Here is a 21,840-nt window from a genome sequence, read left to right as displayed (position 1 = left end):
CCATGCAAGCCCTAAATTTGCACTTCTCCTACTTTAGCCTCTTATGTATCTGGTATTACAAGTATGCACCACCATGCCTGACATCTAGGTGGAATTTATGATTAAAATTTTCAAAAGACATGGGTTTAACTAGGCATAGTGGTACACACCTTTAATTCCAGCACTGGGGACGCAGAGACAGAGGCAGAAGCAGATGTTATCTCTGAGAACTTGAGGTCAGAAATGGTCTACATAGTGAGTTCCAGGACAGTCAGAGCTATATAGTGGATCAGTCTCAGGAAAACAAAAACAAAAACAAAAGACATGGGTTTCGTGGAATATAACCCTATCACAAATTTAAGAACATCTGTATATGCACTTGTAGTTTTTCCTTTTGGAGAGCTCATTTTTTAAAAAGCATACAAAACTGAATAAATCTTAAGATGTAGCACTGGTTTGCAAATTATTCAATGAAGTATCAAAAAAATCAAAACTTCAGCTAAATTAGTAATATTTAAATCTCTATTCTATCATGCTTAAGATAACTATGTGTTAATACTATGTATAATATCATTTATATGTGACACATCTACCCAAGTGTACATAGTCTGAAATGACCACAGATATTGTACGCTTAAAATATGATCAATATTTAAGGATGGGGTGAAAGAAAGAGTCAGAAAAGGGAAGGTTTCAACAACCCTAGAAAAGTAGAAAATAGCCAGGCGGTGGTAGCGCACGCCTTTAAACCCAGCACTTGGGAGGCAGAGGCAGGTGGATTTCTGAGTTTGAGGCCAGCATGGTCTACAGAGTGAGTTCCAGGACAGCCAGGGCTATACAGAAAAACCCTGTCTCAAAAACCAAACCAAAACAAAAAACAAAAAAAACCCAGAAAAGTAGAAAATATACAGACAAATACTGGCTGCAGAAATCACACAAAAAGCCTCAAATGACCTTCCTGAGAACAGGCTTCAAATGTAATAATGGTTCAGTTTTCATATATCTGATGGAGAAAAAGAATCGGGGGGAGAGGCGGAGATAAGAATGAAGATGTAGAAGTAGAAAAGAGACACATGACACTCAAGGGTCTAGGTGGAACAGAGTACCAGAGGGGAGTGACAAGGAGGTAGATACTGAGACCAGGGGAGACACTGATGGTTTCTGAGAGGGTGATAGGAACCACCAGGGGGTTCTGAGGGAGGAGTCAGATTTATCCTCAAAAGAGTAAGAAATTATCTAATTTTAATATTTAAAAAATGTAAAGAGAATGAGAAGCCATTGTCCCAATAATCTAGGGAAGTGGCTTAGACTGGTAGTAGTTTAGACTAGAAGGGTAGTTGCAGAGGTAAGAAATAATGGTGAATTCTCCAGATTCTAAAGACAGGGACCAGGACAAAACTGTTTCCTGGACATGTCAGGATAGCTGCACAAGATTAATACAATTACCATTCCTGAAACAACAGGGAGTAGTTCACAAGCCCAGACTCATAACTGAAGAACTACTCACAGGTTAATGGTTTAAGAGTCATTGGTAGGGCAATCATATCTATTATTAATGACAAACAATCCAACATCTATTAGTATATAGGCAGCACAAATTATAATCAATGGGCTATTTAAAAGAAGAGTAAAAAAGGCCAAAGTTGGGAGTTCGATCTTGGAAAAGTTAAAGGAAAAATGGCGATTAAATACAATAAAACAATACAGTGATCATCAGCCAAATGATCAGAGTCAACACTGATACTCTATGGTGCAAGATGCAGCTAAGCTATGAAGGCAGAGAAGGTATTTAAATGTATTTTCAACTTAATGCCACTTTACAACTTACAATGGCTTTATTTAGAGCAACAAAATCACAGATCAAGGACACCTGTTAAGGTGTAAAACAAAACAAGTACAAACCTGAGAGCTGGGCTTGGTGATGCCCACCTGTGGTCTCAGCACTCAGAGTGAATAAAAAGTATAACAAGAGCCAGACTCAAGCTCAGCCAGGCTACACAACTACTTCAACTCCAATGTGAGATTGGGAACGTTTGTTTCCAAACCAAGATCCAAATAAAACAAAACCACTTGACAGATAATAAAAATGAGAAGAGTAAAATTTTCAAAAAGTATTTCCCCCCCTACAGAACAGTAGATTTTTGAATAAATTACACGCACACAACACACACACACACACACACACACACACACACACACACACACACACCATCCCCAAAATGACTAACATGACTGATGACTGATTAGCGTTTAGGCCTGTCATGGTGAAATTTTAGAAACTAATAGTATAGGAAACAAACAAACAAATTAAAACTTTTTTAGAGGGAGGAAAACCCTCACCCTAGCAAGATCAGCTTGGGGAAGAGTGAGACATTGTAATAAGTAGACAACCTAAGAGAAGAAAACAAGTAAACAAAAGCTATGAAAAAAAAAGAGGAAAATGTTTTCTAAAAGCCCTGGAGGCGGGGTGAGATGGCTCAGCGGTTAAAAGCATGTGTTGCTTAAACTAGAGCAAGTCTAAGCATCCACATGGCGGCTACAATTACTCATATAACTCATTCTTTGAGGACGTCATTCATCACTTTCTTTATAGTATAACTATTATCCATTAAAACTTAAAATAAAATTAAAACTGAAAATATTTAGTATCCCATGGGTAAACTCTAAGAGTGAAATGGTTAACTCTTACCTTGAAATTTTTCTGTATTATCTCCTTTTGCTTCCTCTTCTTTAACAGGGGGACTTATTCTGGGGGCCCTGTTTTGCCCCTGGACCATTTCTGCTAGCAATTCTTCTTGAGAAGTTCTAGTTCTGGGAGCAACTGGAAGTGTCTGTTTCTGTGGAACTTTACATAAAAGCAAAGAAAAGAAAATATACCCATGGTTACAACTTCATAACTCCATGGTTAATATCTCCTGTTAAATACAAATTCCATCCTTGGGTTCAGGACAGTTAAGGTATTCAAAGCAAATGAACTACAGTTTTTCTTATAATATTCCCAAGAAAGACACTCCGCTTTTTTGCTTATTTGTGTGTAAGCAGTATCTACAGCTGGAATCTCAGTACTCGGAGGAGGTTAATGCAGTAGGACTGCACTAAGTTTGGACCAGACTGGAATACATTGTGAGAGCCTGTTTCCAAAACCCAAAACAAGGCCAGGCAGTGGTGGCGCACACCTCTAATCCCAGCACTTGGGAGGCAGAAGCAGGTGGATTTCTGAGTTCGAGGCCAGCCTAGTCTACAGAGTGAGTTCCCGGACAGCCAGGGCTACACAGAGAAACCCTGTCTCGAAAAAACCAGAAAAAAAAAAAAGAAAAGAAAAAAAATCCAGAAAAACCAAACCAAACCAACAAAAGCACACACACGCAAAATGGAGTGGGGGGGAGGGGGGAAGAAGAACGAAAGTGTGTGTGTGTATCATGTATAATAACCAGATGCAGTGATCCATCGTTTCACAGTGATTCAAATTCTAATTTAAATAGGCAAAGAATGAGTTTAGCCAAGCAGTGGTGGTGCACACCCTTAATCCCAGTACTTGGGAGGCAGAGGCAGGCAGATTTCTGAGTTCGAGGCCAGCCTGGTCTACAGAGTGAGTTCCAGGACAGCCAGGGCTACACAGAGAAACCCTGTCTCAAAAAAACAAACAAAAAAAAAGAATGAGTTCTTCAAATGCTAATTTTAAAAAATTCTTTTGTGTAGAAAATTAACTACTCAAATTTATTACTAATTTCAAAATGATCTTATTCTCTTGCCTCTATTTCCCAAATGCTAGGATTACATGCATATAGAACCAGGTTCAATGTTATCTTGAAATATGGGAATCTCCAACTACTTTTTAAGACTTCTTTTTAGAATTATGTGTTTTGCTCACATGCATGTATGTGTACCATGTGTATGCCTAGCACCTGTGGAGGTCAGAAGAATGTGTTAGATCCCTGTGACCTGGGACTGAACCCAGTGCTCTTCCTTAACTGTTGAGCCATCTCTCCAGCCCAATACTCTACTTGTGAAATAGTTGGGAGACAGTTGTTAAGACCACTGGCTGTGACCTAGGAAAAACTGGGAGCAATAAACTGATGTTATAGAGAGTCTACTAAACTTGCTTGGGAAATGTTACACAAAGAATTTATTCAAGGAATGCTGCCACTAATATAACCCAGACTTATAGTATTACTAGTTAACTAAAGTTGTTAGAATCTGTAGAAAGAACAGGTTTATATAGCTCTAACGTAATTAAAATTTAGGATTCTACAATTTTTTTCACTAAGAGTGGGGGTGTGGGGGTGCACACCTTTAATCTCAGCAATTGGGAGGCAGACACAGGAAGATGACCTCTTGGAGTTTGAAGCTAGCCTAGTCTACAAAGTGAGCTCCAAGACAGCCAGTGCTACAAAATAAAAATATGTTTCAAACAAAACAAAACAAGCCCCAACTCCCAGTCCAGGGATCTGTTCACTAATATGCTGCCAATTAAGCTTCGTTCCACCACAAAAGGATACATTCCTGATTTACCACCTACTAGTAGAACCAAGTCCACAGCAAAGAGGAAAAGAACAGGTTTCTATAGACAGCTCTAACAGGAAAAGCACTGGGTAAGAGCTTTCATTTTTTAAGTCCCAGTCTGCAATCAAGTCCGGGTTCTCTTCCCAGGAAACTTAATTCTGCCACAGGGCAGAATAATCCTCAATAATGACTATGAGAAAATGGGGCACATACACAACACTGATGTAGTTAAGCAACTGTGACAATATTTTTGCTGAATAAATCTCCCATTTGTCCAAATAGCCAGACTTGTAGCATCCTGTCTCTAAACTGTTCAAAGTGATTTAAAAAGAGCATAAATAGAACATAGAGCCTAAGGCATAGCTATAACACAGGTAAATCTTCCTGTTCAAGGTTGGTTCCCTTTTGTGCATTAGCCAGAACCAATAAAGATATCCTTTATAAATCTATGAGTACCTGAAATGATTTCTCAGTGGGAAGAACAGCTGTTCTTCCAGAGGACTAGGGTTCTATTCCCAGCATCCACATTGTGGCTCACAACCATCAGTAACTCCAATTCCAGGGGATCCAATGCTCTTTTCTGCCCTCCATGCAAGCAAAAAACTCATAAACATAAAATTAAAAAAGCAAAGTATTTCAAGGTCATGGAAATCCTTTAAAATTCTTATTCTAAGTACTATCACTGCTGTATCAGAAGAGCGAGTGTAAGTGAACTGTTAGAGCAGTGAATGAAGGCTTTTACCTGACCATCTTTATTCTATATGCCAAGATCTATTGAATGTCGGCTATTCAAGGGTAAATGAGAGATGAGAAGGTAGCTAAGTAGCAAAATTGTTTACTTCAATTCAAGAAATGGTGACATGTGACCAAGGGCAAGGAGAAGAATCCTGTGAGGACATCCACCAAATTTATAGTAAAAACTTGAAGATAATTTCAGAGTTGGTAATTTCTACCTGCTTAGTACCACAAAATTTCATACTGGCTCCAGCAGATGAAAAGGTGCACAGAATGTAGTAGCAACATAAAACACTCACCATTTGCAGTTTAGAATGAATATTCTATAAGAAAATTTTGTTATAAAAACTTGACACCTCAATATTTGACATCAAATGATTTTAGAGCTTCTATTTTAATTAGGGTAAGAGCATAACAGTTCTCTGCCTGGCATTCTATTACCAGGTTTCACCAAAGGCAAACAGACTGGTGTATTCATATAGTAGTTTTAAATAAATGACTTTCTTGGGCCCGGGGATGTGGTTCAATGGAACAGGACCTTCCAAGCATGCATAAGGCCAATCTGTCAGCACAGCAAAAAAGTAACTACACTTAGGAACTATTATTATCCGATTTTGTTCCTTTTATACATAAGTACATATATAATGTTGAATTAAATGGTATTAATATTAAAGTCTCACTTTTTTCAAAATTCTCTTTATAATTTGTGGATTTTATCAAGTATATGCATGTGAGAGTTTACTATGCTCAAAGAACTCCTGTGACAGTTTGTCAAACTGGTGAAATCCTTTAAAACCATGCTTCTAGAAGAATTTGATTCTGCTTTTGGTATCTAACAGGAATCTTTACTTTATACATTAAGACAAGCATGCTCACCAGACAGTGGTGGCACATGACTTTAATCCCAGCACTTGGGAGGCAGAGGCAGGCTGACTTCTGAGTTCGAGACCAGCCTGGTCTACAGAGTGAGTTCCAGGATAGCCAGGGCTACACAGAGAAACCCTGTCTCGAAAAAACAAACAAAAAACAAAACAAAACAAAAACAAACAAAAGACAATCATGCTCAACTTAAAGAAGCAATCTCTAAGCAGTACAAACATACTACATTGAAATTACCTGCAGAATAGTTAGTTGTTTTTGTTACAGACTCTTGAGCTTCAGAGATAGCCTTCAAAATTAGATTCTTGTTAGCTTGTTTAGAAGGCGGAAGAGAAGGTCTAAAAGAGTTTTAAGAAAAGGTATTTTTATAATGTTTTAAATTTCAGTTCTTTACATGTTAACCATCTATTATGCTGTTACTATATAGCCTGTTTTACACATAGCAGTTGTAGTTTTTATAGAACATGTCAATTAGATTGGAACCCTACAGCTTTTTCAAAGATGACTCTGTGTTAACATTTTCCCCCTCATTCATTTCTAGTAGTCTCTGCAATTCTCTCCAATTGTAAGCAAGCCCTCTTCCGTTAGTATGTCTCTGCCCAAACCCAGGTGACGCTGTTGGACAGCTTAGGACCTGAGCACTTGTCCACCATTAGCATGCACAGCCCCCAGATTTCTCCCTCAGCACTGTCAAATAGACAATTAGACAAAAAGCCTGCAGCTGCATCAAGCAGTTTAAGATTAATTCACAGCTATGTCACATACCTCCTCTCAGGCTTTGCTGGGACTGACACGCTGCTGGACAAGCTTCCTATCCGGGTCCCATAATCTTCATCTTCTTCCTCCTCTTCTCCATCATGACTAAATCTTTTTACTTTAACAACTGAACTTACCACAGGTAACTTTCTCTTCCGAAAGTTTTCGTCCTACAATGAGATAAATTTAAGCTTACCTTGCATTAAAAATGAAGTTCTACCACAAAAATATTTGTTTTCACTTTAAGACCATCTTAAGAACTAAAAGGACTGACTTTCTTATAAAAAAATGAAAATGTCTCCTCAAATAACTAACTCAAAAGAACTTTAAATTTATTTTATAACAGTTACACACAGCACTGTTAGAGAAACTATTAAAAGAGAGTTATGTGGTTGCTTAAAGCTAAAACAGGCACATCTACATAGATACCAAAAAGAAAAGCTAACTGACATAAAAACCCCTTCAGAGAGCCAGTCCAAGAGAGGACACTATTTAAAAGAAACACACAGTGTGTTTAGTTACGTAAGTCATATTTTGGAATACACAACTACCAATCTCTAGCCTAACAAGCCAGAATCTATAGACATCTATACAAACCTCAACACTCATTTTATCCAAGTTGTTTCGAAAGAAGGGGCTATACGTGTCTTCTATGCTGCTAAGCACTTCTGGTTCACACAACCGTCCTGCTTCATATGCCTGGCTGCTCTGTACATCCAGCTGCTTGGCAGTGTGAGCACTGCTTTGCTGCTGATGAAGTTGCAGCCTGTTTAAGTGAGTACCAGTGTCTGCATTTCTACTTGCAGGTGGTCGATAAATTTCAATAGAAGGGCGAGAAGAACCGTATGCAAGTGTCACTGTAGGTTTTTTCTGAGATAAGGGATTCTCCTGCACAAAATTGAGGTCTTCATCAATGAGATCATCTGGTTCTGGCTTGATATCAATCACATCTTCAGAGGGTGCTGGCTCCCTCAGAGGTTTCACTGTTGACATTAGCCGGGTGGAAGCTCCATCATCATATGAATGTCTATAAATGAAGAAAAACACAGCATTATACCAAAATTAAAGCATTATCTGATAATCTTCAAAGAATGTTTATTCAAAAATTTTTTAATAAGGAAGTATGGAGACTTTTCAAATAGTCACTACTTTCAAATTATAGTCATTCTTTATTTTATTTTATTTTACTTTTGGAGACAGGGTCTCACTATGTAGTTCCAGCTGGCTTGAAATACATCCTCCTGACTCTACCTCCCAAGTACTGAGATTAAAGGCTTGTACTAGGGCTAGAGGGCTCAGTGATTCTAAGAACTGGCTACTCTTCCAAATAATCCAGGATTCATTCCCAGCATCCACATGGAAACTAATAGCTAGTATAACTCTAATTCCAGAGGCTCCAAAGCCCTCTGAAGAACTCCATGGGTGCTAGAAACACATGGGGCACAGACACAAAACATCCAGACTATCAAATGAAAAAACTTTAAAGGTTTATACCACCACATCCAGCCCTCATACTTTAAATTTTTATTTACCAAATATAAAATAAAAAAATTCATATTCTGGTCACCATTAGTTTATTCAAAAACTTGCTCATATCACGTATTTTATAGTAACAACAAATGACAAGGAATAACTAATCCACAATTACTTCACTATTTCCAAAAATTGCTGAAAACAGGAACAGACATAATAATTAACATAAGTGTAACATCAGTCCCATCTGGCTGTAGTGGATACTGGACTTTTACCTGACATTAGTGGATTTCTGTTCCTGTGAACTTGTAGAAACCCTTGATTCCCTTTTTTCAGGTCTAGAGCTAGAAACGGCAAGGGGAGGGACAGCAGCTTCGTGCCTTCTCTCATCTCCCCGACTAAAACTGCTCTTGTTTGAAGGCACGTTACTATCAAAGATGCTGGTATCAGGAGACTTTAGACTAGAGGGCTCTGAAAAACAAACAAACAAACAAACAAACAAACAAAAAACCCCACATGATCCTGGTAATCTTTTCCTTATCCCTCCTTCCCCTCACCACCAATTCAAAAGCAGTACATTTAATACAGAAAATATTTTCTTTTAATTACTTAAAAGTTTGTTTTAAAATAAAAAAGCAAAAACTAGTCTCATGAAGCTCAGGCTGACTGGATATACTAAAAAGGATGACCTTGAACTTCTGATTCTGGGTACCACTTTCTTCAGTGGTAGGGACTAAAGCTGGGGCTTCTTCTATGCTAGGCAAGCACTCTATCAATTAAATTACATCTCTAGTTCCTCAAATACGATAGTTTAAAAGCAGAGCTGGAGTTTACTATGAGATTTTAAAGTAGATTTTAAGCACTAGGGGTTGAAAGGCACCTGAGAGTATGGGCATGGAACTTTTAAATAAGACCTCCCTCTACAATCATCATCATTGCCATCATCACCACCACAAGAATATTCGCACTTATGTTTTAAATAGTACTTGTCATGTGTGCTCTCATCTCAGCTCACACTGCTTTTAGTAGCTGGATGGTATTCTTACACATCATAATCGTTTATCTGGTTTATTATCACCAGGCCTTTAGATAACTTTCAATTATAAAGCAGTGAGGTATCATTAAGGTTAAAGCCTGTACAGATTTATGATTACTTCCTTCAGATACATATGGCACTGTCTTGCTCATTATTATCAAATCACAGTGAGTTTATTGTTTTTTCAGTTTAAAATGAGCCACTAACTCTTTAAAGTTGCTGATGCTCTTCCAACAGCAGCATAAATAAATGACTTTACAGGGGGCTGGAGAGATGGCTCAGTGGTTAAGAGCACTGACTGCTCTTCCAGAGGTCATGAGTTCAAATCTCAGCAACCACATGCTGGCTCACAATCATCTGTAATGAGATCTGATGCCCTCTTCTGGTGTGTCTGAAGACAGCTATACAGTGTACTTATATATACTAAATAAATAAATAAATAAATGACTTTATAAAGGATAACAAGCAGAAATTTCAAAAGGCTGTCAATTTTACATATCTTACCAGTTGTAACAGAGCGAAGTTTATCTAAGACACCATGGAGCCTAAAAAAAGCAAAAAACAAAACAAAGCCTTCCTTAACAAAAACTTATTTCAATCACCACTCTAAATCTGATGACATTACATACAGATTAGTTCTTTTAAAGACATTTAATGATACTAAACCAAACTTTCCAATCACACATTATTTTTTCTTTAGAAGGCCTTACATAAATACCAAAGAATTAAAAAAAAAACAAAAAAAAACAAAAAAAACTTTTTTAACATTTACCCTTTGGAGGAGGAAGAGGAAGGAGGAAGCGGCAGCACCCCCCCCACACCCCACCCACCCCCAAAGTAGGGAAGACACCTTAGCAGCACAGCCGTTAAAGTACTGGAAATTGAACCTATAGCCACATGTATACCTGCAAGCACTCTAATGTTACTGATACACACCCACAGCTCTCCTGTTACTTTTTGAGACAGGGTCTAAGTTGCCTAGTTGGACTTGAATTTGTGAACCTCTTACCTCAGCCTCTCAGGTAGCTAGGAATACACTGTGTCAGCATATCCAAAACAGAATGTTATAAAGAACACACCCAAGGCCCTGGGTTCAATCCCCAGAACCAGAACCAAAGAAAAAAGAAGACAAAAACATCACCTGACAAGTCTTGATTTACAAACAACAAAAAAAAACAAAACAAAAAAACACCTTGCTTCTTAGGAACTAAAGATCAAAACAGCTTACAGGAAAACAAGAAAAGTATCTCAAACATATATCACTGCTTATCACAGCTGTCTTACCTGTGTGTGTGTGTGTATGTGTGTTCTCTCTCTTTCCCTGCCTTCCTCCCTTGACCTCTCTTATAGGGTTGAACTAAGGAATATGTATACATGCTAAGCACATAGTCTACCTATGATCTACAAACCCTAACCTAGCAGTTAATATTTATTTTAACTATTTACTTGGCTTCTTGGACAATGTAATTATGAAAGATAAATAAAGTTAATAAAAGAATTTTAAAATATGCTAACCAATTTTACTATAACTCTTACTTTCAAAATTAAGCAAACAGACTACAACTTTGCTTTAACATAAACCTTCTTAGTACAAGACAATTTTGCACAGCCAACCTTCCAAAATACCCTTACAAACACCAGAGTTTCCTATTGTTTCATTTAGGCTCCATTCACATGTCAGTTTCCTCATGGACACAATTATTTCAGGGTTTCAAAAAAAAAAAAAAAAGCAGGGTAAAGTTATAAAAACAAAACTCCAAAACTCATCAGAACAGGGCTAGGCTGGGGGAAGAGGGGAAGGACGGAGGATGACAGACACATGACAACACACAACTTTACACACTTGGGTCAGATGTGACTAATAGAGTTGATTCCTAGTCCCAGGAAAAAGCTGGGTGTTGGAAGCCACCTGTAATATCAGCATTTATAAGGCAGACAGGACCTTGGGACAAGCTGTCTAGATAGACTAAAAGTAACTGGTAAGCTCTGAGTTCAGTGAGAGACCCTGTCTCAACAAACATGCATGATCCAGCAAGACACCAATGTCAAATTCAGGCCTACATATATAAATACACACACACACACGTGCACGCACATCTTGTGTATCTACATACACAAACACATACATATACCAACAGAAAAGTAATTAAAAATCAGGATAGTCTGTTTAATACTAGTGAACATTGGTCAAAGTGAAGAAATGATTCCTTGCCACAGCACATGTGAAACTGCATTTGTAGCAAGATGAGAAACTCATTTTGATTTTAAATTCAGATTCCGTAAATGGTATACTGGCTTAAGAAATCTGTCTTCTACAGTCCATTAAGTCATCTAAAAAAGAACCTACCAGGTCAGTCTTCTGGTTTAGATTAGCTGGACTGCAAACCCAAAGTGATCTGAAGGCCAGGTCACAACAATGCTTATGAAACAAAACTGACTACTTAAAAAAAAAAAAGTGTTCACAATCATTGTATAATATCCTCAGTCAAAAACACCATGAGTATTTTAGAGCAAACTATATTAAGTAGGGTATGTATCCCCAATGAAGCAGTGTGTTAACCATGTAAGGATCATTATACTCTTAATAATGTCTCCAAAACTGAGTAATATAAAGCAGAAAATTCTGCACAGATTTTCAAAGTAGTATCATCACATGTAGTTGCCAAAGAGACTCTGAGGACTTTCCTTAGGAGTCAAGATGTGAGCAGGCACTACCTCCATCAGTGCCTCCGAGTCAAACTAAGCAGGCTAAGTGTTCACTCAGCTTCGCTCCATCAGCTTTCACTGTAACTAATGGGTCTTTAGTCTGTGGGCCCTCTGATGAGTGTCTGTGATGACACAGTATGCCTATCTTTGTCAGCCATATCATTATCCTTCACCTTTCTCTCTCTGCTTAAGCCTGACAACCGAAGCTGGCCTTCTTAAACTCAATCTTATGCTTATTTTCATCAAAGGGCACATGTGGTTTGATAAAGCATAGTCCAAAGCATGAGTCATTTATATGAAAAAAATCAAGTTGCTCAAATTCCAAACTGTGAAAGTGACGTCAAATGGGGACATACGTGTGCCAGGAAAAGAAAAACAGCTTAAAATAAAACCAAAAACAAAATGGAAAAAAAAAATTCTTCCCCATAAAGGCAAAAGCCAGCCTAGCTCAAAATGTGATGTTCACTGTAAGCGGTCGTGCTTGCTATGCGTGGAGGTAGTGGCGACGATGAACTGCAGAAGGTGATAGATACAAAAATGGCTAACATACATCAAGGGCTCCCATGGTGCAGACATATCTGCATGCACTCTGGCATGTTTCAGCTAGGTTACCCTCACAATTACATATGCAAGCGATTTACAAGCCCCATTTACAGCTGGGCAGTGGTGGCGCACACCTTTAATCCCAGCACTTGGGAGGCAGAGCAGGTGGATTTCTGAGTTCAAGGCCAGCCTGGTCTACAGAGTGAGTTCCAGGACAGCCAGGGCTACACAGAGAAACCCTGTCTCGAAAAACAAAACAAACAAACAAACAAGTCCCATTTACAGACAGAAGCCTCCAGAGGCTATGCTTTACAGCTCACAGCCAGCCTCTCCACAAAGAGCCTCACAGACTGCCGAGCTCCTCTTTCTAGACAGAATACCAACTCTGACTTTGCTTGGAGGCACAGATATTCAGAAACATACCATACGGTGAATCGAATTGTGTTGTTCCCTAGAAACAGGGACAGGTCCTCTGTCATTTGGTCCTGACTTTTCTTGTTGGCCACCATCACCATAATGTAATCAGGAAGTTCTTCATCTATTTAAAAGGAAAAGTATACCAAGCTTTTAAATGTTTCCTCAATATTTGTTTTTGCTCAAAAATCAATGTGCTCGAAAACAGAGAAGTAGCCTTGATAATTCATACCTCACTCTAACAGAGGCTAGACAAGAAAGCTCAGCTACCATTTTCCCCTTCACCCCACGAGTACTTCCATTTTTAGAAGGCCAGGAATTGGAAAAAACTAACACATATCTAGGCATACAACTAGGCATCCTGGGTCATGGAATCAATTGGGAAAATATACTGGTTTTTGAAAGAAATCTTTTTAATGTTCATCAACTTCGGACACTTCTAGAAGATAGGTGTGTGTGTATCTCCCCAATAATTGCACTGTTTAGTTTTCTGTTCAAAACAGTATTCATGACACTAGAGAATAAATATTCTTCTACTCAGTAAAGGTAGAAGATTTTAATTACTCCATGTTATAAACTTCTAGCAACATCACATACACTAAAACTACACAAAACTCTACAGCAGGTATAATGCCAAGAGTTCACTTATTTGTACCAAAGGAGGGAAAAAGTTAATGGCAACTCAACTTGACTCACCCTGACAGTGGCAACCCTCCACTCAACTTGACTCACCCTGACAGTGGCAACCCTCCACAATGGCTGCAGGTTGAAAGCCCAAAAACACTTTAATAAGGAAGCGAAGTTATGAGGAAATCAAATTCCTTTTTGAGAAAAGTAGGGGTGTGTGTGTGCATGTGTGTGCACTCGCACCTCCATCCTATGGGGATATTATCTTACAACTCATGATTCTCCTCCCTATGCCCTCCCAAATACTGAGATTACTGACATACAACTCCACACCCAGCTTCAAACATGTCTTTATTAAAATTTCCTTAATAATAAAATACTCATAATTTCTACACAGAAAAGTTCATATGCCAGAAACTAGTTTCAAGGGAAAAAAAAAAAAATCTAGGCTGGAAAGACGGCTCAACTGTTTAAGAGCACTGGCTGTTCTTCCAGAGGACCTGGATTGAACTCCTAACACACATACGGCAGCTCACAACTGTCTATAGCTCCAGTTCCAGGGGATCCAATACCCTTACATAGACATATATGCAGGCAAAACACCAATGCACATAAAATAAAAGTTAAAAAATCATTTTTAAAAAAGAAAGGAAAAGACTCCAAACTCTAATATAGAAGCTGGACAAAAAGAGAATGCAGTATTTCAAGGAAGCATGCAGTAAGTGAGAAAATGTAAGTAACAAGTGGCCAATCTTTGTTTTGCTAAAGTTTCAAAAAAGCTTTCATTGTACTTATAAAAAATAAGCTAATCCTTATTTATATGTCATACTAACTATGATCCAACACCAATAACTCAAGTAAACAGATAAGACTGCTAGGATACTTGGGGAGACAGGTATTTTTCTTTCACAATACCAGTGAAATGGTTTCTGTCACTATATCAATTTGTATTTATAAAGTTTTATAAGAGCAGTGGTTGTCCTGGTATTGAATGGGGACAAGGAAAAGCATAAGAACAGGTTACAAAGCTAGAGTCACTACTGTAAATTTAGGGAGGGGAGAGTTTGAATAAGCATGTTCAGTCATTTTTTTTTTTAAAGAGATGCTAGTGATTCAAGCAGCTGGGGATTCAGCTAGGGATCTTTGTGCAAAATATTAGTTAGGCAGTCTCCATGAGCTATACCAAGTCCAGTAGATTTATCAAACTGACTGGTGATGGTTTTGGGAGGATACACATCAGGACATGTCAAATATACTTATATATAAACATACTTCAAATATGTGCAATATAAACTATCAATCATTTCTCAGCAAAGCTTTATAATTCACAAGTTGTCTTCTCAGTAGACAATACAATGAAAATTAGAGAATCTAATGCAAAATTAGCATGTGGTCATAAAATATTCTTCCTGAGTCCAGAGAGATGGATGAAATACATTCAAACTAGCATACTGAGGAGAGAAGACAACAGTAACCACTGGGAAGGTTCAGAGAAGCTCTCACCTCAAGCACGTGAATGAAAACTACACTGTCACAGCCACCTGAGCACAGCTGAGACTTTCCTTAGTGCTGGCTTTAAAGGAAGGGGGTTCTTCTTTGTACCCCACTTTGAAAAATACTCAAATATTTATTGAGGAATTGTTTGCATAACCTTCTAGAGCTCTGGGATTCTTTTTGAGTATAAAGAAATATGAGAAACTGTGACTACTAGCAGGGTGTGACTGTAACCCCAGCACCCAGGAGACTGAAACAGGAGGATCAGTTTAAGGCTGGCACAAGCTATATAATGAGTAGCAAGCCAGCTTGAGCAGCACGGCATGAGACCCCAACTTAAAGAGTAAAATCCTGAAAACAAAAGTCATCTTGTTCTGGACAGTGAAATATATACATCTGCAAACTGCAAACATAAGAAAAAGACTTTACTTTACTTCAAAGGGTGGAAGGATAACGTTTCCACTAGAACCCAACATGAAACTGTTTTTTTTTTTTTCTAAAGATTTATTTATTATTATGAGTACACTGTAGCTGTCTTCAGACCACCAGAAGAGGGCGTCAGATTTCATTATGGGTGGTTGTGAGCCACAATGTGGTTGCTGGGATTTGAACTCATGACCTTCGGAAGAGCAGTCGGTGCTCTTACCCACTGAGCCATCTCACCAGCCCTTTTTTTTTTTTTTAAAGATTTATTTTATTCATTTTATGTGTATGAGTACACTGTAGCTGTACAGGTGGCCGTGAGCCATCATGTGTGTGGCTGCTGGGAATTGAACTCAGGACCTCTGCCAGCCCCGGTCACTCCGTCCTAATTTGCTGCAGCTGTCTTCAGACGCACCAGAAGTAGGTGTCAGATCTCATTATGGGTGGTTGTGAGCCACCATGTGGTTGCTGGGATCCGAACTCAGGACCTTCGGAAGAGCAGTCAGTGCTCTTACCTGCTGAGCCATCTCGCCAGCCCGAAACTGTTATCTTAAGGAATTTCCAATTTGGGAGTGTAATGGTGCTAACAGTTTACATGGGTCCTAGGTTTAAAAAAATAGGAAGGAGAAAAGGCGGGGCCATAGAAGAGTCTGAAAAGCAGCAGAAAGGAAGAAGCTGATCAAATGTGAAGACTAGTTGGCACTCCACAGAGGGTCTGGCTCTCATCCATTCTTAAGTATTTTTCATAAAGTTTAACAGACGCACCAAGGACCCCAAACCTGAGCTCCCAATCATCAATCTGCTGACAGCCACTAATGTAGTTCTCTCCACATTCCATTGATTTATAAAGAGTAGTAATATGGCCACCCACCCCAGCAGTATTTTCAGAAACACAACGATAAGGGAATGTTTTAAAAACTAAAAAGTTTTTTTTGGAATTTCTGAAATTCAGTGACAGAACTGAATGTATCTCAATGACACACCTGGACCTCACACTGGCTATCAACTAACAGTTATACATGTGCAGTGGGTCTCTCATAGCTGGCACCCACTAAGTATTAAAGAAAAAACAATTAAAACTAAGAAAATTCAGGTTTACCTCCATTTTTCATATCCATGAGGAGTCTTTTATCAATCCTGAAAGAACCTGAAATCCACCTACCAACTGTCATGTACAAACTAGTAATTCCTAGCTTGTTCAGCCTCAGGCTCCTTCAGAGTGGTTACTAATATTTACCATATGAATTCAAAATGGAGAATCTTTAAAGGATTTAATCATAAATGAACAGATTGCAGGTTAACAGCCCAATTACTTAATGGTTTTTCTAGAAGCTAAAGGTTCCCAGACAAACAAAAAATACAGTTCTGAGGATGGCCTTGCTTTCTACTTCCATAAATCTCTTTTGTATTGTGTCTAGAAAACAAATGAAATTAAATTTTTTTGCATTTAATCTGTGATAAAGCTGTTTAATATTGATGAATATAAAGAAAGCCTAGTCCCATAAATACATCCCGTGAGTATTTTAACAGCCTTCCTAGCCCTTGTAGATATCCTATGAGACTACACTGGAACTCAAGCAGCAATTTATTAGCAATATGGAATCTAACATAACACCAACTAACTTTACTGTTACAAGAAAATCCAACTATACAGCCTTTATTGCTTTCCCCTTTGCATAGTGTAATGTGTAGTGGCACATTACATTACTTAGAAAGTGCTAGCTCACTGGTGAACCAAGGACATACTAATACATTTCATTACATGAAGTCACACTGTTAGTGCCTCCACAATTTCACCACAAAGTCTCTTAGTTCTGGGAAGCTCTCAAGTTCACAGAGGTAAACCCAAACTTTCAAAGTTTTAATTTTCATTTGTAAGTTCAACTTGTCACTGGCAATAAATATTGGCTCGGGGCTGGAGAGATGGCTCAGTGGTTAAGAGCACTGACTACCCTTCCAGAGGTCCTGAGTTCAATTCCCAGCAACCACATGGTGGCTCACAACCATCTGTAATGGGATCAGATGCCCTCTTCTGGTGTGTCTGAAGATAGCTACAGTGTACTTACATATAATAATAAATAAATAAATCTTTTAAAAAAAAAAACTATTGGCTCTTTTCAGGCCTACAAGTGCACAAAACCAGTTTATCACTTCTTAAAATGTAAAATGTTTTCTACTACTGTGATAAAACACTGTGACCAAAAGGTAGTTGGTGAGGAAAGGGTTTATTTCATCTTACAGCATACGCTTCATCACCTAGGGAGATTAGGTCAGGAACTCAAGGCAGAAACCTGGAGGCAGGAAGGAATGCAGAGACCATGGAGGAGGGCTGCTTACTGGCCTACTCTGCCTACTTCCTTAAAGCACCGAGATACACCAAACCAGGGTGCCATGTACAGTAAACTGCTCCCCCCGCCCCCGGCCATATCAAACACTCCCATAGGTCAATCTAGTAGTGGCATTTACTCAACTGAAGTCCCTTTTTCCAAATGACAACAGCCTATGTCAGGTTGACACTTCATAGCAGCTACCTTACTTTGCAATCACTAATGTCATTCTCTTAAGACAATCATATCAGCTCAGTGTACTCCTGCTTCATAAGTACTTCTCTGCTCTCACAATCAAAATACTAGAAAGTATAGGTTTTTATTTTGTTTTTTGAGATAGGGTTTCACTTCGTAGCCCTGACTATTCTGAAACTCACTCTGTAGATTGTAGGCTGGCTTTGACTAAAGGCAGGGGGCCACCACCTCCCAGCTGAGAAGCCACTTTTAAAAACCTTATTTTATCTGCCTTATTGATAGCATTCTAGGTGGAACTTCTTTTTAAAAAAACTTCCATAATTTGACCAAGAGTTCTAGTAAAAATCTGGTGGGACTACCTTTTAAACTCACTGCTTTCATATAATCCAAGTGTAAACATAGTGTAACTGTCAAGTTTTCTAACTATTATGAAAACAAATTTGACTCCAGAGGTCAGGAAAGGTCTCAGACCCTGAGTTACTATCTTAAGGTACCCACGATTTACATCTGAAGCCACCATCAGTGGAGTCAGACTGGCTTCTCCCACAACCCTATTCAACTACCCAAAGCCTCTGTTTCTATTTGGACAACTGGGATATTATCGTTTACATTTTAATGGCAATTTTTATTTTATATGTGTAACAGCTAAACAATGCCTAGCCAGAGTAAACACTCATGGGGTGTGGGGGGAGGTAAATGAATTCACCACTGTCAGGTTCAAGTAGGAAGAACATGAAAAAAAAACCAAAAAACTAAAACATAAAACTTACTGAACCAGCTCCTCCGTGGCAAATGCCAGAAGCATCTAACGTTCATATCCATAATGAGAGCTCAAATTAAAAGTCATGATGAAGTAACACCAGGAAAAAACAGAACAAGATTCGGACAAACACGGGTGAAAGAACGACAGCTTCAGCAGAAGAGGGAAAAGCGAGACTATTTCAAAATAACATCTTAGACAGGAGATGGGGGGGGCGGGGGAAAGGAACTCGGGGTGCTGCTATAGATGGCTCAATGAAGCGAGGGTAGAGGAAACTGGGGGTTTCGTGGTAGACCACTCATAGGGCTTTGGGCAGAGTCACTCAGACACATCCAGTCAGCTACATTATACAAGCCCTACATTATACAGAGGCGAATGATGAGAATCGACTTACCCACGTAAGCTCCCAATTCTTGTAATTTCCCCTTAATGGCACTCTGAGGGAGAGAGAGGAAGAAAAAAAAAAAAAACAGCAAAGGTGCCCGTGAAAACCGCGACAGTGGAAGAGCGGCTCCGCGCAACCGGGAGGTGGGGGAGGGGACGCCCGACCCCCGCGCCGTGTTTTCCGCAGCCGCCGCCCCGGTGGCTCTCCCGGGCCCGCCGGCGTCCCCCGAGCCGAGCAGCGCGCCTGCGCTCCGTCAGAGGCGGCCCGCGCGGAGGAGACGCGGCAAGCAGGCCGGGCCCACCCGCCCCGTTACTCCTAGCAACCACCTGCCCGCCATGCTCAGCGCCCGCCAACGCGGGCCTCACCCGGATCTTGCGGCTGATCTCGGTGCCGATTTCCATGGCTCGGCGGCAGGCGGCCGGGTCAGCACTGCGCGGCGCTTCGGTCACCTGGAGCCCGCCGCGGGCTGCCACCCTGCAGCCTGCCCCCCGACGCCGCCGCTCCGCCTCCGCCGTGCGCGTCCCCGCCCCTGCTGGCGCCCCCGTGCAAGTAGGAGGCAGCGCGCATGCGTCTGCGCATACGCATGCGCGAGCATGTCCCGGGCAGGGGGCGGGGTCCGGAACCTGTGCTCTAGCGACCACTGGTGGTCGCGCTGAGGACAATGGCCTACAGGTTACCTGGTTTCACCTTTCTCTTTCTAGACCTGGGGAGCCTATCTTCATCCTTTTCATGGTTTCTCATTTGCAAATTTTAGTCTACAGGTAATCAGGATGAAGTCATGTGTAGCTCAAACATCATGGGCCTTGATCTGAGGTCAAATCAAACCTCAAGTATCACTATGGGATTGATATATATTATTATATTATCAATATTAATAATAATAATAATAATAATTAATCAATATATAATAATATATTAATATTATGTGATGTTTTATTATATTATTAATATGTTCTTCTATTATATAGAGAGAGATATAGATACTATCAAATGACAAAGAAGAGATTATTTTCTAGAAGATGTACCATCATTATACTTGGTGAGGTGGGGGGGGCAATATTCAGAACCCACGCAGCATGACCTTACTTTAATTCTAGAGGGATTTTGTTTTGTTTTGTTTTGTTTTTCAAGACAGGGTTTCTCTGTGTAGTCCTGGCTGTTCTGGAACTTGCTCTGAAAACCATGCTGGCCTTGAACCCAGTGATCCTCCTGCCTCTGCCTCCTGAGGGCTGCCAGCTGCAGGTAACAAGAGTGGCAAGTGTCACCCTCTAGTGTTACAACACCCTGTACTGTTGCCAGTGTGACTGTGAAGTGGGGCCCTCTAGTGTTAGAGTTGATGCTCAGGCCTCGGATGTTGGGTGTCAACCCTGAATGTATTAGAGCTCCTTGGGCCTAGAAGTTGGGGCTACAGCTCTCTGTCTCAGCTGGGATTGCAGCTTCCTACAGGACCTGGGTATTGGGATTTCTCAGGCCATGATGGCAGCCAGGTGCCATACATCTCTCAGCCAGGTGCCTGGCACACTTGTCCCTGAAGACCCAACAACAGTTCTCTCAAATTCTTGTGACCAGGGCCTGCAGGTTCTCTTCTCTGGCATTTCATTGCTTTTTACTCTTCGGCTCTGAGCCTCTTGTTGCCCCTCTCAGCTTCTTACCTTACCCTGGCCACTCTTGAACAGCTCCGTCCCTCCCTCTTCTATCTGCTGCCTCTCTTTGGGTCCACCCAGTTGAAAGTGGGTCAGAAAAGAGAGCTTGAGAGAAGCCTCTTGTTAAGCCTGCTGTTGTAACCACAGGGTAAGCTGCTCCCAAGAGTGTCCTCCAGGCCTGAACAGTCTACTTATATAGCTCAAAATGGGATGTTTGGATTAATCACAGCTATTTGTTTTGGCCAAGCCTAGCCATATGTTAGACTAATCACAGCTTTGCCTCTTAGCACCAGTTACAGCTATCTCTCTGCTAGACCACAAAGAGAAGAGCTTGCCCTCTGGCCTAGGAAGAGATAATTGCAGGTTTGTTTGAAGTTCTTCAAAGCTCGGGATCACAAACTATCAGGTACAAAATCTTTCCAACAGCCCTTGTTGGAGCCGAGCATTCAGGAGCTGGAAGGATCCAATCAACTGCAGTCTTTGTGTAGTTGTTTCAAGGTGTCTGTGGCATGCTCATAGCTGTCGCCGCTGATCTAAGAGCAGTCTGACTGTTTTCTGGACTCCTTCATTTAAGGCATCCAGGGCAGCAAGGGAGAGTTCAATGGCTGCTAATAGGTGTTTAAATTGTTCAAACCCTAACAGCTTTGCTGGTTTATAGGAAAATGAGCACCAGAAGGCATGCTCACAATACAAATTGAAAGAACCTGTTGCTTGCAGTGATTTTAACAGATCTGAAAGTTCTTCAGCATACTCAACACTTGCCTAGAGAGAAAGATGTCAACCTCTCACTCGCCTCATGTTATCATCTCCATGCTAACAGTGACTGCCTCTCCCATCTCTGCCATGTTCTTTCGTGAAACCCACTCCCAAAATTTAGGTAGTTGTGTCCACTTCATTTTCTTCCGAAGTCAGCATTTTCAGTGCTAACTCATCCTTAGCGTCTGCAATTCAAATTTATTTCT

At 40.1% G+C, this 21,840-nt stretch overlaps 1 protein-coding gene across 1 annotated transcript in view; it reads right to left on the bottom strand.

The window, feature by feature from the left end:
- Positions 1-19,796, bottom strand: part of Zc3h14 (zinc finger CCCH-type containing 14) — a 39,337-nt gene extending 19,541 nt beyond the window's left edge. Inside the window, exons 1-9 of the mRNA XM_031355296.1 lie at positions 19,601-19,796; positions 19,245-19,287; positions 13,034-13,148; positions 9,866-9,906; positions 8,601-8,796; positions 7,450-7,879; positions 6,862-7,022; positions 6,334-6,434; positions 2,669-2,824 (exon numbers count right to left, since the gene is read on the bottom strand). Coding sequence (XP_031211156.1) covers positions 2,669-2,824; positions 6,334-6,434; positions 6,862-7,022; positions 7,450-7,879; positions 8,601-8,796; positions 9,866-9,906; positions 13,034-13,148; positions 19,245-19,287; positions 19,601-19,636 — 1,279 coding nt within the window. The 5' untranslated portion in view covers positions 19,637-19,796. The remainder of the gene's footprint in view (positions 1-2,668; positions 2,825-6,333; positions 6,435-6,861; positions 7,023-7,449; positions 7,880-8,600; positions 8,797-9,865; positions 9,907-13,033; positions 13,149-19,244; positions 19,288-19,600) is intronic.
- Positions 19,797-21,840: the final 2,044 nt, after the last annotated feature.

This window comes from Mastomys coucha, unplaced genomic scaffold, assembly GCF_008632895.1.
Source record: "Mastomys coucha isolate ucsf_1 unplaced genomic scaffold, UCSF_Mcou_1 pScaffold6, whole genome shotgun sequence".
Lineage (NCBI taxonomy): Eukaryota > Metazoa > Chordata > Mammalia > Rodentia > Muridae > Mastomys > Mastomys coucha.
The sequence above is the reverse complement of the archived record's forward strand: the minus strand, read 5'-3'. Positions and strand labels throughout refer to the sequence as shown.